The sequence below is a fragment of the Thamnophis sirtalis genome, unplaced genomic scaffold (assembly GCF_051295495.1).
Source record: "Thamnophis sirtalis isolate CommonGarterSnake01/CBP01778 unplaced genomic scaffold, rThaSir2_p1.2 scaffold_1, whole genome shotgun sequence".
Classification (NCBI taxonomy): domain Eukaryota; kingdom Metazoa; phylum Chordata; class Lepidosauria; order Squamata; family Natricidae; genus Thamnophis; species Thamnophis sirtalis.
In genome coordinates this window covers 181835857-181856148 of record NW_028261381.1, presented here as the reverse complement: position 1 = coordinate 181856148, position 20292 = coordinate 181835857, and the positions used below count along the sequence as shown (strand labels likewise).

General features: G+C 47.1%; 1 protein-coding gene across 1 annotated transcript in view; it reads right to left on the bottom strand.

Moving 5' to 3' along the window:
- Positions 1-20292, bottom strand: part of FBN3 (fibrillin 3) — a 135497-nt gene that overhangs the window by 38077 nt on the left and 77128 nt on the right. Inside the window, 10 exon segments of the mRNA XM_087705873.1 lie at positions 651-776; positions 2274-2345; positions 4858-5007; positions 6543-6668; positions 7587-7712; positions 12630-12698; positions 13815-13976; positions 16716-16838; positions 17934-18056; positions 19611-19736. Of these exon segments, the coding sequence (XP_087561999.1) occupies positions 651-776; positions 2274-2345; positions 4858-5007; positions 6543-6668; positions 7587-7712; positions 12630-12698; positions 13815-13976; positions 16716-16838; positions 17934-18056; positions 19611-19736 (1203 nt within the window).

The window sequence follows — 20292 nt, the reverse complement described above, 5'->3', positions numbered from 1 at the left end:
CTGGGTGGGGTCACCTTTTGCAACCTTCGGACGAGCAAAGTCAACAGAGAAGCCAGATTCAGTTAACAACCATGTTGCTAACTGAAAAACTGCAGTGATTCACTTGTGGCAAGAAAGGTTGTAAAATCAGGCACAACTCACTTAACAACTGTCTCACTTAGCAACATAAATTCTGGGCTCAACTGTGGCTGTAGGTCAAGGACTACCTATAGCTGCAGCCATCACAATGTCCGTCCATTGTGTGGTCACCGTCAATGAGTTTCCTTGCCAGCTTCCCCCAAGTACAGTCAATGGGGAAGCCAGTGGGAAGTCACAAATGGCCCTCACAGAAATCAGTGAACGACTGCAACCAGAACGGATGCAACTGCTATCGTTCAGTTGGAGCAATCCCAAGACATTGCTCTTTTCAACTGTACCACTTAACAATGGAGAGGTCGGTCCCGATGGCTGTCGCTAAGCAAGGACTACCAGTATTTACAAAGAAATTAAATGATATTCATGGCAGATGCGGCTGTATCTCCCCAGTCGTTTCTTCTTTCCTGTATCACCATTCACCCAATCCATTCACCATCTTTATCCTGCTTGTCACAATTTCCTTTGGAGGTGAAAAGTTCACACAAACCCCCTTAAATGCCACCCGTGACTCTGACCTTCGCAGATCAGCAAGATGTTGTTATAACTGAAGCCGATGGGGCATTCGCAGCGGAAACTGCCGATCTGGTTGATGCAGACGCCGTTGGTGCAAATGGCCGGAATCTCACTGCACTCGTCAATATCTGCATGGAAAGAGGGAGGGGTTGGATGAGGGCGGGGCCAGTTCGACAGAAGCCCCACCTTCTTTTCAAGGGGGCAGGATGTGTGTGACACAAGGCTGAGCATGAGCAAATGAGTGACCCGACAAATGCGCGCACGACAATAGCGCACCGACAAAACCGTGGCAAGAAAACCGCAATGTCATAAACGCACCCACAACAACGTGCCGACAAAACCGCGCAAAAAAGCGCGATTTAAGTTAAGATAAGGGTTAGGGTTAAGGTTAGGGTTAGGGTTATTATGTTGTTTTCGTTGTTTTTTGTCGGCGCGCTTTTGTCGAGCGCGCATTTGTCAGTGAACCGAGCAAAAGATACTCCACCCCCATTTAGCTGTGGGAACCATGGGATCAACTGAAGTGTGTAAAGAATTGTGTGGGATTCAAACATTCCCGGTGATGTATTTGTTGTTTTATTGCTTTCTTGTCAGGGAATTAATTGCGTTGCCGGTGTCCAAATAAAGTCAGAGATGCTGAAACAAACTCATAGTTTTATATAAATGAATATATTTTATATCAATATATGGAGCAAACTAGACAGTCTGGCAAACAGGAGCATCATGAGGTAAATCCCAGAGCACACAAGGCGCACAAAAGAAAAAGGCGGGGAAAAAGGGAAACTCCCCCTTTACTCCCAGAGCAACCAATCACAGTGCAGATTGCCTCATGCATGAGCAGACAATATAGCCAGGAACACAGGAACATCATGAGGTAAATCTAAACGGTATACATCACACAGAAAAGAAAAAGGCGGGAAAACAGGGAAACTCCCCCTGCACACCCACAGCAACCAATTATAGTGCAGATTGCCTCACACATTAGCCAGCCCCCTCCAACCAATCAACTACAGTTGTATGTTCTGCCTAACTGCGCAACCCCACTGCTCCAGCTACTATATTTAAATATGTTTACATTTCTGTCTTGTTTCAAGCTTCGAAGTGTATTCAGACTGGAGGGCGGGAGAGGGAATTGAAATGGGGACTATAAACATCAAGCAATCAAGCCTGAGAATCAAGGTTACATCAGCAAGTGTTTGCCAGACTTGCGAGACATCTTCTCACAACAACGTTGTGACGCTCAACTGGACAATGCAACCTGCACTAATAGGAGGGAGGGAGGATTCTATACTTTAATTATATTGAATTGCACGGGAATAAGTATAATCTTTATTGTCATTGTACTTAAATACAACAAAATTGGTTGTATACAGAAAGCCAGAGCTGGTTTTGCTTTCATTCTGTGCCGAAATGATGTACTCAACAAAGTTTTGCATTAAGAGATTGGATCATTCATCTTAAAAAGAAAATCTGAAGGAAAAAAAAATTAAAAGTACAAACAGAGTTTTTGTTTTTCTTATAAACTCTTCTTAGTTTAGTATTTAGGTTGGATTGAAGCACCGACACAAACATCAGCCTCCATGCAAAGATAGCAGTGATGGGCCACACGGAATTTGGGGTACACTCACCAATTGGTTTCCCTGTGTGGATGTCGATGATGAAGCCGGGCGCCTGGTTGCCGCACAGGATCTGGTATTCAGCTAGAAAAGAAAGACTTGGTCATGTTTCTCCAGAGGCATTTCCTGGAAGGACCTGAGGCAAAAATGATATCTGAAAAGCTCAAGAGGATCTTCAGCCCACGCAACATATGTGGACACAAAGGCAGAATCTTCTCCACCCCAAGGATACAACACTCAGACACACACTGAGCATAGTGGCCCGTGCAGGACAATGCAGTGAGCCCTGTACAGGTCTGGGCATTGGGGAAACAAAACGGTTCCACCACAAAACCGCGTTCGACTAAAGGGCGCTCAACGAAACCGCGTAGCTGACATCATCACAGCGCGACAACAGCGCCGAGAAAAAAGCACGCTGTAAACGCTAAACCTAAAATTAACCCCTAAACCTAAACCTAACCCCCCTAAACCTAATCCTAAACCTAATCCTAAACCTAACCCTAAACCTAACCCTTAACCTAACCCTAAACCTAACCCTAAACCTAACCTTAAACCTAACCCTAAACCTAACCCTAAACCTAACCCTTACCTTAACTTGAATCAGCTTGCTCTCAAAGCGCTATTTAAAGCGCCCTTCTTTCTCCGCGCTCGCTGTTGTCGCCCTGTTGATGACGTCAGTGACGCACTTTAATCGGGCGCACTTTAGTCGAGCGCGGTTTTGTCGTGCCACGAAACAAAACAACCACTTCATAAACCCACCGCATAACATAGGAGAACAAACCCACCAGAACTAGATTCAGCAATCCATCTGCATTCAAAAGACAAAGTCCACTTTTTTGAAGACAGCAAAGTCCAGATTGTGGACGAGAGGTCCACTGGTTTGAAAGAGGGGTCAAAGAGACCATCCATGTCAAAACTGAACTGCCCTCTCTCAACAGAGACAGAGGGATACAACATCATCTACCTCCGGTCTACAACACAGGAGTCCTTTCAGCAGTTCCAAGAAGGCTCCACCCCCATTTGCCCCACTCAGGTGACCCTGAGAACACAGGTAAACCTCCAGGTGGCCTCAACAACTTTCTAGAAGAATGCAAGGAATATAAATCCTTCCCCACAATCCAGCCAGAGCTGAAGAAGCTTCTTGGATGTGGAGCGAAACGCCTTCAAAGAAAAAAACAAGGAAGTCCAGTTGCCTCTTGAAAAAGCAGCCTTGATACCACCATAGCCTAGATGGCTGAGGATCTCCCTAGACATTGAGCAACTCAGGTGTAGATAGATGAGAATGTTCGTAGCTCGGGGTTGAACGATGGGGTCATTGGTGCTCTCTGAACTGGGCTGTTTTCTCGGCAACAGGGATCAGCCATCATGAAATCAGCCATCGACAAGCACATAGAGGTTGACAACATCTACATGCCCTTCAAGAGATATGGCCCAGGAGGAAACTAAAAGGACAAAACGCCTCCTTGCCAGCAATCAGCATGCAGATAAGTAGGGTTTAAAACCAGGATTAACATCAGAGTGACGATCCAGAAGCAAACAATACCCTAATCAAGTATCAACAGTTGAAAAGCGCAATCAAGGAATCATCGAAACCATGACAGGGCAGGCAACTAGAACAGAAACAGAGAGCAAACTCTACTCCCTTCTGGCACGGATAATGTCTTAAGGTTAGGATTAGGGTTGAAATTATGAGGACCAAAAGGTACTTACAATCCAGTTCCGAAGGTCTGAGATTCAGCCAGTTCGGACTGTTTCAAGCGAACCAGGTGCTGAGCCAAGGTGGCACAGTGGTTAAATGCAGCACTGCAGGCTACTGCTAGATCAGCAGGTCAGCGGTTCAAATCTCACCGGCTCAGGGTTGACTCAGCCTTCCATCCTTCCGAGGTGGGTAAAATGAGGACCCAGATTGTTGGGGGCAATATGCTGACTCTCTGTAAACCGCTTAGAGAGGCCTGATAGGCCTATGAAGCGGTATATAAGTCTACTGCTATTGCTATTGCTATTGCTATTTTGCATCTGGTTCGTCGAAACAGTTGTTCCGAGGACCGGCTGGCCCTGCCCACCCCTCCCCTCCCCGGAGTCTCCACGTGGCCTGTTCATCATGCCAGGTAAGTACCGGGCCTGCGCGATGGCTCTGGGAGGGCGAAAAATGGGCCTACCGCAAGTTCCGGAAGTCCGTAAACGGGCCCGTTTCCAGCTTACGGAAGGCCTCCGGAGCCTGGCGGGAGGATATTTTTGCCCTCCCAGAGGCTCAGGGAAAACCTCTGGACCCTTGGGAGGGCGAAAAATGGGTCTACCAGAAGTTCCGGAAGTTCGGAAACAGGCCCATTTTCTGGAGGGCCTCCACAACCCAGGAGAGGCTGTTTGCGATACTCATGAATCAATTAGGGCATTTTTTGGAAACCTGACACCCAGGTCATGTGACCACACTTTAGCAGTTCGTGCTGTTTTTTTTTTTTTAGGAAAAACTCCTCCCCGTGAGCAATGGGCTCACTTAACGAACAAAGTGTTTGCTTAACGACTGCGGATTCACTTGGCAGCCACGATGTCCGGCTTAAGGACGTCACAGAGGCGAAGGGGTAGTGGGCCCACTCACAGCTGGCCGGCGTGGGGCAGGGTTCGCAGGGCTTGTTCCAGGCCTTGCCAATGTTGTAAGAGCAGCAACACATCTTCTTGGTCATGTTGAAGGAGAGCTCGTTCTCACAGGTGTCGTTGTAGTTCCGGTAGCAGAGGCTCTTCCGCATGTCTGAAAGGAAGGCAGACGGGGGACGTCAGTGGGCGAAGAGGCCCCACCCACCGCCCCAAAGGCCACCGCCCCACCCGCCTCACTTTGGCAAAGCCCGTTTGGGAGGAGCTGAGACGTTTTAAGAAGTGCCCCCATTAAGACCTGCTAAGATCTCTGTCGGTCTCTATTTCTATTGCTATTTACTTATCATCTACTTACCTATTTCCTATCTGTCTGTGTAACTGTCTGTCAGTCTATCATCTATCTACATCTCTTTGTCTGTCTGTCTGTCTGATTTTTCTATTTATCTACCTATTTTCTACTTCTGGAGGGCCTCTCTCTCTCCATCTATTCTCTCTCTCTCTCTCTCCCTCTCATCTACAAATCATCTATCCAAATCATCTTTCCCTCTAATCTATCAGTTCTATCACCCTACCTACCTACCCACCTATCATTATCTATCCTTCTTCCTCCATCCATCCATCTATCCATCTATATTTTCCTCTCTCTTTTATCTATCACTCTATCACTATTATCTATCTATCTATCTATCTATCTATCTATCTATCTATCTATCTATCTATCTATCTATCTATCTATCCATCCATCCATTTATCCATCCATCCATCTTTTCCTCTCTCTTATCTATCACTATCACTATCTATCTATCTATCTATCTATCTATCTATCTATCTATCTATCTATCTATCTATCTATCTATCTATCCATCCATCCATCCATCCATTCATCCATCCATTCATCTTTTCCTCTCTCTTATCTATCACTATCACTATCTATCTATCTATCTATCTATCTATCTATCTATCTATCTATCTATCTATCTATCTATCTATCTATCATCTATCCATCCATCCATCCATCCATCCATCCATCCATCCATCCATCCACCCATCCATCCATATTTTCCTCTCTCTTTTATCTATCACTCTATCACTATCTATCACTATCACTATTATCTATCTGTCTGTCTGTCTGTCTGTCTATCTATCTATCTATCTATCTATCTATCTATCTATCTATCATCCATCCATCCATCCACCCACCCACCCACCCACCCACCCACCCACCCACCCACCCACTCATCCATGCAAACCCCTCTCTTTTTCTCCAGCTAAACTCTGGATTTGAACTATGGGCTGGGGGACAATAAAATCAGCATCTGAGATGTGATTGCCTTCATGCCCAACTCGGGGTCTTCCTGAAGCTCCTTGGGCTGACCACCACTGGAGGCGAGAACATGGATGGATGGATTCTGATCCCTTTGAGACCTTATTTAAAAAGTCTCTCAGTTTTGAAGAAAAGAAAAAGCCAAAACCACAATATTCTCCTCTTCTCTCTGTTTGACGTGGAACCTCCAGAGATAAGGGCAGTCTATCTTTTAATAGCTAGGTTAGTCCATGGGTCCCTCACCCTAGCTTTCCAGCTGAGTTGCCCGGAGGGCCGTCCAGCCCCTGTAGGAGACTGGGGCTGATTGCTCCCTCACCCCATTGGCCCCTCTCCTCCCTTTTCAGCCCACCCTGCAGGGCTGTTCGTACCCATACAGTTGTTCCCTCCATTGACTTGCATGTACTCCGGGGGGCACACACAGGTGTAGTTGCCGAGCGTGTTGTAACAGGTCCCCGGCCCGCAAATGCCGATGTGGGCAGAGCACTCATCGATGTCTGGAAGGGAAATATCAAAGCTTGTGAGAACGGGGGCCAAAAGAAGGTCAGTTGGTCAGCACTCCCAGGACAAGGGTGTGAAATCTGCAGACGGGGGGGGGGATCCCTGCTGGGAGGAAATGACCCCAGGAGACAGGAGGGAGACCCCCAGACAAACTATAACAGGGTGCAGATGGAAAGGAGGGTTTAGGAAGCGACTCAAAAGATACCCTCCCTAGTTTTCCAGATAGTAATCTGTTCTGACCCCCTCCTCCGTCCAGTAACGAAAGCCGAGACAAGCTTAACTGGAATGTACTTTAATAGCAAGACACCAAGACCTCGGTGGCTGAAAGCCAAGCAGAACAAACAGATAAGGCTTGGCAGCAATCCAGCCTGCCAAGCTCACAGTAATGTCCTCCGACATTCAATCCTGCGTTGACTTCTGCAAAGAGAGGCGTGTGCACAAGGAGTCTTTTTATAGTCTGGAGAGGAGCCTAATGACCACCAGCTGAGTACAATCACCTCCTGTAATTGCGTAATTGTTCCTGACGCCTAGTAGTTCTTCGATGGCGTGCATCCAGGAACAACTCACTACTGGCTTCTGGATCATTCTCCCTTGTCTCCTCCCCATTGGTTCAAGGCTCAAGTGCCTCCTGGTGGCCAACCAGCCTCTCTGCGCCCTGCTCAGAGTCGGAACCCTGTCCAGGGTCCTCCACATCCTCCAGAGCCGACTCAGAGGGCCCCTCGCTGTCGGAGTCTGGTGGCAGCTCCAACGGCACCTGCTGGGCCACAACAGTAAACAGGGGGCTGGGGGATTCTGGGAGATGAAGTCCATCCGTCTTAAAGGGATCACGGTTAGGAGACCCTATTCTAAGCGGATGGGTCGGGAGAGTCCGCGGGCTGCAATGGGTACATACGCCCCTTTCCCCACAGACTCACCTTCGCAAATACGGGTGTCCTCATTCAGGTAATAGCCCGGGGGACACTCACACTGGAAACTCCCAAAGGTGTTGACGCAATTGCCACCTTGGCAAAGGCCTGGCAGCTCCTGGCACTCGTCTATATCTGTCAGAGAGAGGAAAGGGAGATCAAGGATTTGACTTTTTTGAGGGGGGACGGACGGACAGTGGAGAATGGGTCTCTCTCTCTCTCTCTCTCTGTCCCCACAAATGGGATTGCAGAGAAAATTAGTGCGAAGACACAAATGGAGAACAGTATGTGTGTTCATCATTCTTTTTAATAATAAATAATAATCATTAATTAATTTAACAAATGCAGTCCACATATTTTTATTATTATATAGTTTATTCCTTAAACATGAAACTCAGTCAACGGAATTATTATTATTACCTCTTTTATTCATGAAACACAAAACTCAGACAACTGAACATTTAAAGGTGTGTCACAAATACCATTGACTGGTGTTAATGGTTGATACGGTTTGCTGCCAGAGTCCCGGGTATATCAATCAAGGACCTCCTTAAAATATACAATGTTCCGAGCAGCGGTTTTTTGCAGTTCCGCTGGTGTTATTGCAGGAAGCTACAATTTCAGGATGTAAAAATGTTTACATAATTTTTTTGTAAAATTCTTGGACGTGGTACCAAGTGCCCTGATGACAATGGGTAACACGGTTACATGTTTCATCCATAATCGGGTAGTTTCGATGGCCAGGTCGCAGTCTTTCATGATTTTTCTTCGATTCTGGCATTTCCAGGAACAGCGATATCAATAAATTGTGTACGCTTCGGCCCTCTACAACTGTGATATCTGGCGTGTTGTGCTCCAAATGACGATCCGTTTGTATTCGAAAGTCCCACGAGATCTTCACCTTCTCATTTTTGGTAACTTTTTCCACTTTGTGCTCCCATGACTTTTTGGATACAGTTAAGTCGTACTTTTTACATAATGACCAGTGGATTAATTTAGCAACTCGGTCGGGTCTAGCTTTGTAATCAGTTTGTGCGATTTTGCTGCATTCACACATTAAATGTGAAACAGATTTGACTTTGTTATTGCAAAGTTGGCAATTTGGGTAGTCAGTGGATTTTTGTATCTTCGCTTTCATGGCCTTAGTTTGTCGTGATTGTTCTTGAGCAGCCAGGATTAAACCTTCCGTTTCTTTCCTGATGGTTCCCATCTTAAGCCATGTCCACGTCAAGTTGTCATCACATTTTCCTTCAATGTTTTTCAAGTGCTGTCCATGCAAAGCTTTGGTTTTCCATCTATTTAATCTGTCGTCCAGCTGCTTTTCCTTGTATTCTGTCTTTGTTTCTGTTGTTTTTATGCTGTTCTCCGTTTTCACAGTCTGCAGCAATTTTCCTGTACTTTGGTTCACAGAATCATTCAAACTTCATTTTTCTTCTACAGTTTGATGGATTTGCAATAGCCCCCTGCCCCCTATTTTTCTTGGCAGGTGCAACCCGACAATACCACTTCGTGGATGTAAAGCGTGGTACATATTCAAAAGTTTGCACGTTTTCCTGTCCAAGTTTTCCAGTTCAGCCAAAATCCAGTTGATGATACCAACTGAGTAGCATATCACTGGAACTGCCCATGTATTAATGGCTTTAATTATGTTTCCAGCATTCAGCTTTAATATTTTGCGGACCTTCCTGATGTATTCCTTTTGCATTGATTCTTTGACTTTTCCATTCAATATGTTATCTGCTTCCAATATGCCTAGGTACTTGTAACCATCATTCTTTGCTAATGCTTTCACTATATTTCCATTTCCCAGTTCTATTCCTTCTGTTCTTTCCATTTTTCCTCGCCGTATGGATAATATAGCATGGTGTTTCTCAACCTTGGCAACTTGAAGATGTGTGGACTTCAACTCCCAGAATTCCCCAGCCAGCAAAGCTGGCTGGGGAATTCTGGGAGTTGAAGTCCACACATCTTCAAGTTGCCAAGGTTGAGAAACGCTGATATAGCACATTTTTCAAGTCCAAAGTTCATTTTGATGTCACTGCTGAACAGTTCAACTGTGTTGAGTATTGATTTAAGTTCAGTGGGGCTTTTCGCATACATTTTTAAGTCATTCGTGTATAGTAGATGGTTTATCTTGCCAAATGGCTTGAGATTTGGTATCCCAGTTTTGTGTTTCGTAGGATTATTGTCAGTGGAATTAATGTGACGTTGAACAGTAGTGGTGAAAGTGAGTCCCCCTGGATGATTCCTTGTCTGATGTTGACTTCATCAAGGTTCTCCCCGTTCGCTGTTAAAACTGTTTTCCATTTTTGCATATTTGCTTTCAAAAATGTACAGACATTTTTGCTGATTCCAAAGTTTTCCAAAGATTTAAGCTCAGTGGGTTTTTTTTGCATACATTTCTAAGACATCCATATATAGTAGATGGTTTAGCTTGCCATGTTGGCTTGAGATTTGGTATCATCATCATCATCATCATTAATCACACAGTCAGCCAGATGTTCAGACCGGGCTGAGCATTTTTGTCTGCTGATTGAGTTATCAGCAAGAACCTGAGATAGGGAAATCTGGATGTTTGAAGGTGTTACAGATTATTATTATTATCTCTTTTATTCATTAAACTTGAAACTCAGTCAATTGAACATTTAAAAATGCGTCACAAATACCATTGACTGGTGGTGATTGTTGATACGGGCTTCTGCCAGCGTCCTAGGTATCAACCAAGTTCCTTCTTAAAATATATTTTTTAGTTTTTAGTTTTTTTGCAATTTCACAGGTGTTTTTTGCAGGAAGCTGCAATTTGTTTCGTAAAATTCTTGGACATGGTACCAAGTGCCCCGATATTTTAGCACGCTTTTATTGTGATAGGCAGTCCTCGATATACAAGTTCATTGAGTGACCGTTCAAAGTTACAACGGCCCTGAAAAACCCAACTTATGTCCATTTTTCACACTTACGACTGTTGTAGCACCCCCATGGTCACTTGGGAACTGACTCAAATTTATGGCGGTCACGCCACCCCCTTTTCCAACCTTCTGATGAGCAAAGTCAACGGGGGAAGCTGGGTTCGCTTAACGGCCGCGTGGCTAGCTTAATGAGTGCAGCGATCCACTTAACAACCATGGCAGGAAAGGTCGTAAAATGAGGCAAAACTAGCTTAGCCACGGAAATTTGGTGGTTGTACGTCGAGGACTGCCCTACACGCACGTTTCATTTTTGTAATGATTGTATGCTTCTTTAGATTATATTATTATTTCTCTATATTATATGATTTTTTTTTAACGTGTAGGAAGTTAGCAGCCACCCCTCCCTCTCCTAGAAAAATGAAATATTTTAGGAAATATTAAAAAGGCAGAATATTCTACCTCCCTGGAGGAGAAAAGGAGAAACATGCTCTTGGAAGCAGCCCCCCACCCTTGCTAATAGTCCCGGAAAGGCTGGTGCCAACCTACTTACCAAACCAAAAGGCATGATAGGATTAGCCATCTGCCCATCTACCCACAGAACTCACCACGTGGCACCTGGGGAGGTTACATCACCCAGCAAGATTCAACCAAGCTTGGGATTCAGGACAGCCTACAAAAGTCACCCCTGTATGGCCCCATGAGAGTCTGACAACCAATCCGATTACATTTCTTACACAGGAACAGGAAGCTCCAAGGCAGGGCTTAGGAGAGGGTGTAAATCTCTCTCTCTCTCTCTCTCTCTCTCTCTCTCTCTCTCTCTCTCTCGCTCTCTCTCTCTCTCTCTCCCTCCCTCTCCCTCTCTCTCTCCCTCTCTCTCTCTCTCTCTCTCTCCCATGTGCTCGGGTTTTTTTGCCCAGGACCAAGAAAAACCCATGTTTTTCACCATTAAACCATCTTTCCAAACAGCCTTCATGTTTCCAGAGTCTTTTTTCCCTCTTGGAGCTGAACCGAGATGGACATTCCTTCCGGCAAGCGTTAAGACACGCAGTTCCCGACCTACGCATCAATGCACATAAGTGGACTCTTGTTATTTTGAAAACGAAATGAATGTATCCAGAACAAAGTTTCTCTTTTGTTCAGGGTGAGGTGCAGTGGTGGGATTTAAATTTTTCTACTACCGGTTCTGTGGGTGTGGCTTTGTGGGGCGTGGCCTTGTGGGGGGTGACAGTGGAAGGATACAACAAAATCCCCATTCCCTCCCCACCCATCAGGAGTGGGTTTCCGCCGACATTACTGCCGGTTCGCTCATGCGCACCGGTATCGCGCACGCATTCGCAGTTCAGTGGAAATTGTTCTGTGCATGCACAAAACTAAAAAAAAGATGGCGGCAGCAGCGGCGGCAACCGGGAAACCATTTGGGGGCGCGGCCAGCCTGGGTCGCTGCCAGTTCTGCAATCCAGACTGGCATAGCGCTACCAATTCAACTGAACCAGGCCGAACCGGTATGGGGTGGCGGAATGTACACCCCGTACAAAATCAAGGGAGGCATTTTCTGACTTTCTGGCAGGCGGAGGCCCAAATGTTCGCCTTTCTCTGCGGCTTCCTTGGGGCTGCCCCAGATTCTCATTATCTGAAACCTTCTGGGCAAAATGTTTCAGCTTTTGTTTTCTGGAGAGTAGCTATAAGAAATAGCATCAGAATTGCAGGATGTGCTCCAAGCCTCCATCCCAAATGGCCTCAACATTGCAAAACAACCGACTAATTAATTTGAATTGCAGCCGAGATCCGAAAAGCTGCCAACTCCTGATTAAAGGATCAACCCCGCCGATCAATCCAATGGAATATTTTGCTTTATTCTGCAGCCAAAATGGATGCTTTCTCCCCCGCCCCCAACTCTCTTCATGCCTCTTCTTCCCACAGTTCATCATCCCGATAAAAACGACGCCCTCTGAATGTTCTTTTTAAAGCGGGGGAATGTTCCCCAGGGCTGCCATTACTAACATGGTGTGTTTTCAATTTGCAAGGGTTTTGGCATCCACAGAGGCTCTGAATTTCAGAGGGTCTGTAACGTTCAGGTGGGCTCAAGAAATCCTTTTCAGCCCGCCTCCCCCCCTCCTCCCACTGCCCAAGTGATCTACCGACTTACCTTCCAAAATGACTGTGATGGGGTTCGGCCGGAAGCCTTCTCCGCCCGGACAAAGGGTCTTGTATTCGGCTGTAGGGTGAGAGAAGTGCATTCCAGATGGAGTTTAGGCTTTGGGGTGGATGGGGGGGTATCGTAATTTCAACCTTGGTGGTCCCTTTAAGACAGGTGGACTACGACTCCCAGAATCCCCCAGTCAGCCATGCTACCTTGGATGAGAGAAGTCCATTGGCCTCTTGGAAAAAAGCACCTTTGGGTTGGGAAGAGACTAAACACTCCATTGTGCAGTGACAGCTAACCTTTTTTTTTGCGTTGTGTGCCGAAAGCACCTGCGCACATAATGCGCATGACCCTCCCCATGTGCCCTGTCCCCCACGCATGTGCACTCAATTCCCCTGCATGCGCCCCACCCCCAGCCATTTTTGAGTTCCAGCTTGGTGCAGGAGGCTTTAAAGGCCCATAATGGGGCACGGAGGTGCTGTGCGAGGCCCCCAAATGCAATGAGAAACACCCCCCCCTCTGTGCATGAGAAACCCCTCTGCACATGCGCAGCAGAGACCCAAAAACCAGCTGGCCAGTGGGGGGGGAGGCACATGTGCACATAGACAGTGGAGTTGGGCCGCAGCGATGGATGGTGTGCCTGCAGAAAGGTGCCATAAGTTCGACATCTTTCGGGATAGGGTTTCCTGCTTGAGCAGGTGGTGGGACTAGAAGACCTCCGAGGTCCCTTTCCAAATCTGCTATTCCCATGATGGCGAACCAATGGCACCCCTGAAGCCTCTGGAGGGCGAAAAACAGCTCAATGGGCAAACCAGAAGTCCAAATACGGGCCATTTCTGGCCTTTGGAGCCCCCCCCCCCGAGGGGGAGGCCATTTTTGCCCCTCCCCCAGGCTTCTAGAAAGCCTCTGGAGCCTGGGGAGGGCGAAAAACGAGTCCACCATGCCACTATGTGCCAAGAGCAGGGGGAAGTGCAGGGGGGAGCGTGCGCATGAATGGGGGGGGCAGGTGCATAGAATTATGGGTGGAGGCACACACATGCACACGCCCCCCCCCCCCGCTTTGACGTTTTAAAGGGTGACTTTTGTGGCGTCGCTACTTTAATGCCCGCAAACCTCCCGCAGGAAATCAACCGCGCAAATCCATCGGTCCAGCGATGCAGCCGTGGCACAGCTGGCACCACAACTCACTGGTGTTGGCAGCCGGGCAGAGCTCGCAGGGATTCCCCCAGGCCCGGCCCAGGGAGCAGCAGCAGGAAGCCCGGGTCACGCCCACGCCGATTTCCGCACTGCACGAGATCCCGCCGTCGCCACGGTCTTGCGTGTCCAGGAAACAGTTCCCCACTCGGGTGTCTGGGCGGGAAGGAGGGAGGGAGGGAGGGAGACAGAAGGAGAGTGAAGGAAAACTGCAGGAGGCGGAGGAAGAGGACTTACTTGGGATAACTTTATTGTGGCTTTGAATGTACACTCATCGGCCTACGTTAAAATGAAATTTTAACTAATTTTAACGCTAGTCGTTACTTTTAAAGCCCTACATGGTTTAGGACTTGGCTACCTGAGAGACTGCCTCCTGCCACTTACCTCCCAATGACCAACAAGATCGTACAGGTTGGGCCTCCTCCAGGTGCCGTCGACCGGACAATGCCGTCTGGCGGCCCCCCGGGGGAGGGCCTTCTCTGTAAGTGCGCCGGTCCTGTGGAGCGATCTACCCGTAGAGATCCGGACCCTTCCCACTCTCCCGGCCTTCGGTAAAGCCACCAAGAGCTGGCTGTTCCGGCAGGCCTGGGGCTGTTGATCAATATCCTGCCCCACTCAGACAGAATGGATGGTGTGTAATTTTAATAATTGTATCTTTTATCTTAAATTTTTAAATGCTTTTTTATCTACCTGTAAGCCGCCCAGAGTCCCAAGGGAGTGGGCGGCATACAAATTTTATGAAATTGAAAATTTTGTTGCATACAGCTCTCCAAGGGTCAGCCCCCTCCGATAGACACCACATAAACACCACAAAACAAATAAACGCATAAATGCAAAAGTTATGCATATACCCACCAGGGGTGGGCTCCTACCAGTTCAGACCGGTTTGGCCAAGTAGGTAAGAACTTGGCCATCCTCTCCCCTGAACTGGTTCTATCGGCAGTGCTGAAGGCGCCGCCATCTTGTTTTTTGTTTCCGCCCATGTGCAGAAGCTATTTTTTCACTACCAGAATGCGAAGCGCACCCCTGAGTAAAAGAATCCAGAACCCACCCCTGATAGCCACATATATTATATGACACAGGAACCACAGTCTGGTTCAGATGTCTACAGCTACATGGTAAGAAAAATGAATTTTGCGAGTTTACCAAACGGATAGTGTAGGGAACAAAGTTGTTACATAATCTAATAATCCTGCTAGAAATACTTTGCAACCTCCTCCCAGAAGGGAGCAATAGAAACAGACCCTGGAGTAAGTGTGTGGGGTCTCTAACGATGCTTCCAGCTCTAAGCACACAGCGCTTATAAGCAGTATCCTGAATGACATGAATCCAGCTTCCTATGATCTTCTCCACTGTCCTCACCACTCTCTGTAGGGACTTTCTATCTGAGGCCCCGCTGCCACCGAACCAAACAGGGATGCGATTTGTTAAAACGCTCTTGATCGTGGTTCTGTGAAAAGTGGCCAGGACAAGAAGGAGAAAGCTGGGCCCTGCTCATCCGATGCAGGAAATGCAGGCGCTAGTTTGCGCGCTTCATTAAGGGATGACGTGTGGAGAGCCCAGTTCAGATTGTTAGTTAGATGACATTCAGGGGACTTTAGGTCCAAGGATGCATACAAGAGGCAGTTGTGTATCCAACACATGTCATAGGGGTGGGGTGGGAATTCTTTCTGGGATAGATCAGCCGAGGTGGCGCAGTGGTTAGGGTGCAGTACTGCAGGCCACTTCAGCTGACTGCTATCTGCAGTTCGGCGGTTCAAATCTCACCGGCTCAGGGTTGACTCAGCCTTCCATCCTTCTGAGGTGGGTGAAATGAGGACCCAGACTGTGGGGGCGATATGCTGACTCTGTAAACCGCTTAGAGAGGGCTGAAAGCCCTATGAAGCGGTATATAAGTCTAACTGCTATTGCTATTGCTATGTTTTTCCCCAATGCAACAGCCGTCATGTCATCTGTTAGCCGAGTGTTTCTCAACCTTAACCATTTTAAGGTGGCAGACTTCAACTCCCAGAATTCCCTAGACAGACAGAATTCTGGGACTTGAAGTCCATGCATCTTAAAGTTACCCATCCTATACAAGGATGACCGACACACTGATTGACAGACTTCTCTCTTCTCCTTGAATGGAAAGAATTATATGGCATATACAGATAGTCCTTGATTTTCGACTGTAACTGAACCCAAATTTTCAGTTTGTTAAGTGAGTTTTACCCCATTTTACGACTTTTCTTTGCCACAGTTGCTAAGTGAATCACTGCAGTTAGTAAATTAATCACACTGGTTAAGTGAAACTGGTTTCTCCACAGATTTTGCTTGTAGCCATAACAACATTCTTTCTAGAAAGCCAAGGTCATCCTTTGTCTCTGCACCTCTGCACCTGACCGGAACTGGATGGGTGGAAGATGGAAGATTGGACCATGGGATGGACTGGTGGGTGGGGGGTGGGGGAAAGATCTTGAACTTTCAGCTGGGTGGGGAAAACCGGGAAGCTTTCAGATTCGGGTTTTTCCCAGATGTGCCAACGTGGCTCTCTTCATAAATTGGGACTTTGAGAATCCTTTGCAATAGCCCTTAGACTTATATACCGCTTCCCAGTGCTTTCCAGCCCTCTCTAAGCGGCTTACAGAGTCAGCCTATTGACCCCAACAATTTGGGTCCTCTTTTTACTGACCTTAGAAGGACAGAAGGCTGAGGCAACCTTGAGCCTGGTGAGGTTTGAACTGCCAAATTTTAGGCATCCGGCAGTCAGCAGAAGTCGCCTGCAGTACTGGACTCTAACTACTGCGCCACTGTGGCTCATATAAGTTTATGGAATAAAATAATGATATGGACGGCACCGCGTGGTGGAGCTGCCTATGGACACCGCCCGGAGACCCCCGTGGGGCTCCTCCTTACCCACACACCCCACTCCGGTGGGGTTCAACTCGAAGTCCTGAGGGCAGTTGCAGAGGTAGCTGCCTGGCGTGTTGACGCAAAGGCCGTTGATGCAGTTCACGGGATCGGCACACTCGTTGATGTCTGTCGGAGAGAGGCAGGGAAAGGATTGAAAGCCTGCCTGGGAACGGCTGATATGGGGTCACGTCCTTGGCAACTGCGGGCACTGGGAATGCTGCCGTGGCAATCCCCTTGGTCTGTGTTTGCAAGAGAGGAATGGGCAGGGAGGAAGACCCTCAACAAAGGCAGGGACGTCTGGGGGAAGGAGGGAGGGGAGGAATTTTCAGAATAGAATAGACCGGACTGGACCAGAACAGAACATAGGAATGGAATGGAATAGAATAAAAGAATAAGATTGAATGGAATGGAAGACAATAGAATGGAATAGAATGGAATGGAATATAGAATATGGAGGATAGAATAGAATAGAATTGAATGGAAGACAATGGAATGGAATGTAAGATAATAGAATGAAGAGAACAGAACAGAACAGAGGAATAGAATGGAATGGAATAGAATAAAAGAATAAGATTGAATGGAATGGAAGACAATAGAATGGAATAGAATGGAATGGAATATAGAATATGGAGAATAGAATAGAATTGAATGGAAGACAATGGAATGGAGTGTAAGATAATAGAATGAAGAGAACAGAACAGAACAGAGGAATAGAATGGAATGGAATGGAATAGAATAGAATAAAAGAATAAGATTGAATGGAATGGAAGACAATAGAATGGAATGGAATATAGAATATGGAGAATAGAATAGAATTGAATGGAAGACAATGGAATGGAATGTAAGAATAGAATGGAATAGAAGAAAAGAGAAAAGAAGAGAACATAGGAATGGAATGGAATAGAATAGGAGAATAAGATTGAATGGAATAGAATAGAATATAGAGAGAATAGAATAGAATAGATTGAATAGAAGAATAGATTGTATGGAATGGAAGACAATAGAATGGAATGGAATATAGAATATAGAGAATAGAATAGAATAGAATGGAAGAAATGGAATGGAATGTAAGAGAATGGAAGAGAAGAGAAGAGAACATAACATAGGAATGGAATGGAATAGAAGACTAGATTGAATGGAATGGAAGACAATAAAATGGAATAGAAGAGAAGAGATAAAGAGAGCTACTACCTGTAGTGGGGATGGCTCCTTCCAGCTCACCTGTGCAGTTGCCGCCACTCCTGTCCAACTCATATCCATCGTCACAGGCGCAGCGGAACATTCCGGGCAGATTCTGGCAGGTGCCAAAGACGCAGATATTTTGGAAGGTGCATTCATCAATATCTGAGAGGAAAGAGGGCGGATTTTGGTGGCTTAAAACCTCAACAAATTCCCATCCAATCTCTCCTTGAAAGCCTCCCGGGATGAAGCTCCCACCACTTCCGAAGGCAACTTCATTTCCATGGGTTGATGGCTCTCACGCTCAGAAAGTTCTCCCTTATTTCCAGGTTGAATCTCTCCCTCCATTATTCCTTCGGGTGTCTTGGAGAATAGATTGACCCCCCCCCTTCCTCTCTGTGGCAGCCCCTCAAATATTGGGAGACTGGCATCCTGCCTCCCCTGGTCCTTCTCTTCCCTAGACTAGATCAGACCCACGTCTCATTCCCAGGCCCACCAACAGCCTGGCTCAACTTTTGAGAAGTTTAAAAGCATAAGAGAGCTGGAAGGGACCTTGGAGGTCTTCTAGTCCAACCCCCTGCTTAGGCAGGAAACCACATATCATTTGGGACAAACGGTTGTCTGGTCTCTTTCTTAAAAATCTCCAGTGACCTCTGCGGATAACTCGTTCTCCTGACTAATTGTCCTCACGGTTAGGAAGTTTCCGCTTAGTTCTAAGGTGTTTCTCTCCTTGATTAGTTTCCATCCGTTGCTTCTCGTCCTGCCTTCGGGGGCTTTGGAGAAGAGGTTGACCCCCCCCCTCTTCTTTGTGGGAGCACCTCAACTATTGGAAGGCTGCTGTCAGCCTGTCAGAGCTGCCTTCCTTGGGGGGAAGGAAGCGAAACCAAATGCAACCTCTGTTGTTGTCCAGAGACATCCCACGGCCACGGAGGTCTATCTCCATCTGTCGGACCTTTGCAGGGACATCTTCCTTGAATATGACTGGACAACGGGGGAGATAACAGGGCGAGTGGAGCGGGAAAGGGAAAGTTAACTAGGGAATCCCCCAAAAATGCTTTTCCCAAGAGGCAACGGGACTTTCTGGTTTTCTTGGAAGACGTTTCGTTTCTCCTCCAGGAAGCGTCTTCAGTTCTGACCGTCTCCTAGAGCAGTGTTTCTCAACCGTGGCCACTTGAAGATGTCCGGACTTCAACTCCCAGAATTCCCCAGCCAGCATTCGCGTATAAACAATTCAGTGTCTAGGACAGTGTTTCTCAACCGTGGCAACTTGAAGATATCTGGACTTCAACTCCCAGAATTCCCCAGCCAGCATTCGCTGGCTGGGGAATTCTGGGAGTTGAAGTCCGGACATCTTCTAGTTGCCAAGGTTGAGAAACACTGTCCTAGAGCTGAAGAAGCTTCTTGGATGAGAGGCGAAACCTCTTCAGAGAAAAAAAAAAACCCAAAAGAAGTCCGGCTGCCTCTGGGAAAAACACCGTTGGGACAAGCGTCACCTGGATGACCGAGAATCTTCGTAGGCATTTAACCGGGAATCTCCGCGGGAACATTCGGAGTTCTGGCTTTGCTGCATTGTAACCGCCTGTCTTTTAGCGAGAAGATTTTAGCGGAATTTCTTTGCGAAAGGACCGAGTTGAGCCCAGTCTGGCATCATCATCTTCCTTTTCACGAACACCCAATCCCCGCGACCCTTCCTCTTATCCAGTTCCCGAATCAGCTCACCTTGGCAAGCCTTGCTGTCGTCGGTGGGGTTGAATCCCATTTCGCACTCGCAGCGGTAGCCCCCGGGGGCGTTGAGGCACTGCCCGTTCTCACAAAGGTTGACGTTGTCGGCACACTCGTCCACATCTGGGGGGGAAAAACGTGGTATGGCCAGGCCTTCCTCTCTCGGCCAACAACCACACCCACAATACTCTGCCGAGACCCTTCGGGATCCGTGGCACGACAAAACCGCGCTCGACTAAAGAGCGCCCGATTAAACCGCGTCGCTGACGTCATCAGCAGGGCGACAACAGCGAGCGCGGAGAAAGAAGGGCGCTTTAAATAGCGCTTTGAAAGCAAGCCGATTCAAGTTAAGGTAAGGGTTAGGTTTAGGGTTAGGTTTAGGGTTAGGGTTAGGTTTAGGATTAGGTTAAGGGTTAGGGTTAGGGTTAGGATTAGGGTTAGGGTTAGGTTTAGGGTTAGGGTTAGGGTTAGGATTAGGTTTAGGGTTAGGGTTAGGTTTAGGATTAGGTTAAGGGTTAGGGTTAGGTTTAGGATTAGGTTTAGGGTTAGGTTTAGGATTAGGTTAAGGGTTAGGGTTAGGTTTAGGATTAGGTTTAGGGTTAGGTTTAGGGTTAGGGTTAGGTTTAGGGTTAGGTTTAGGTTTAGGGTTAGGTTTAGGATTAGGTTAAGGGTTAGGGTT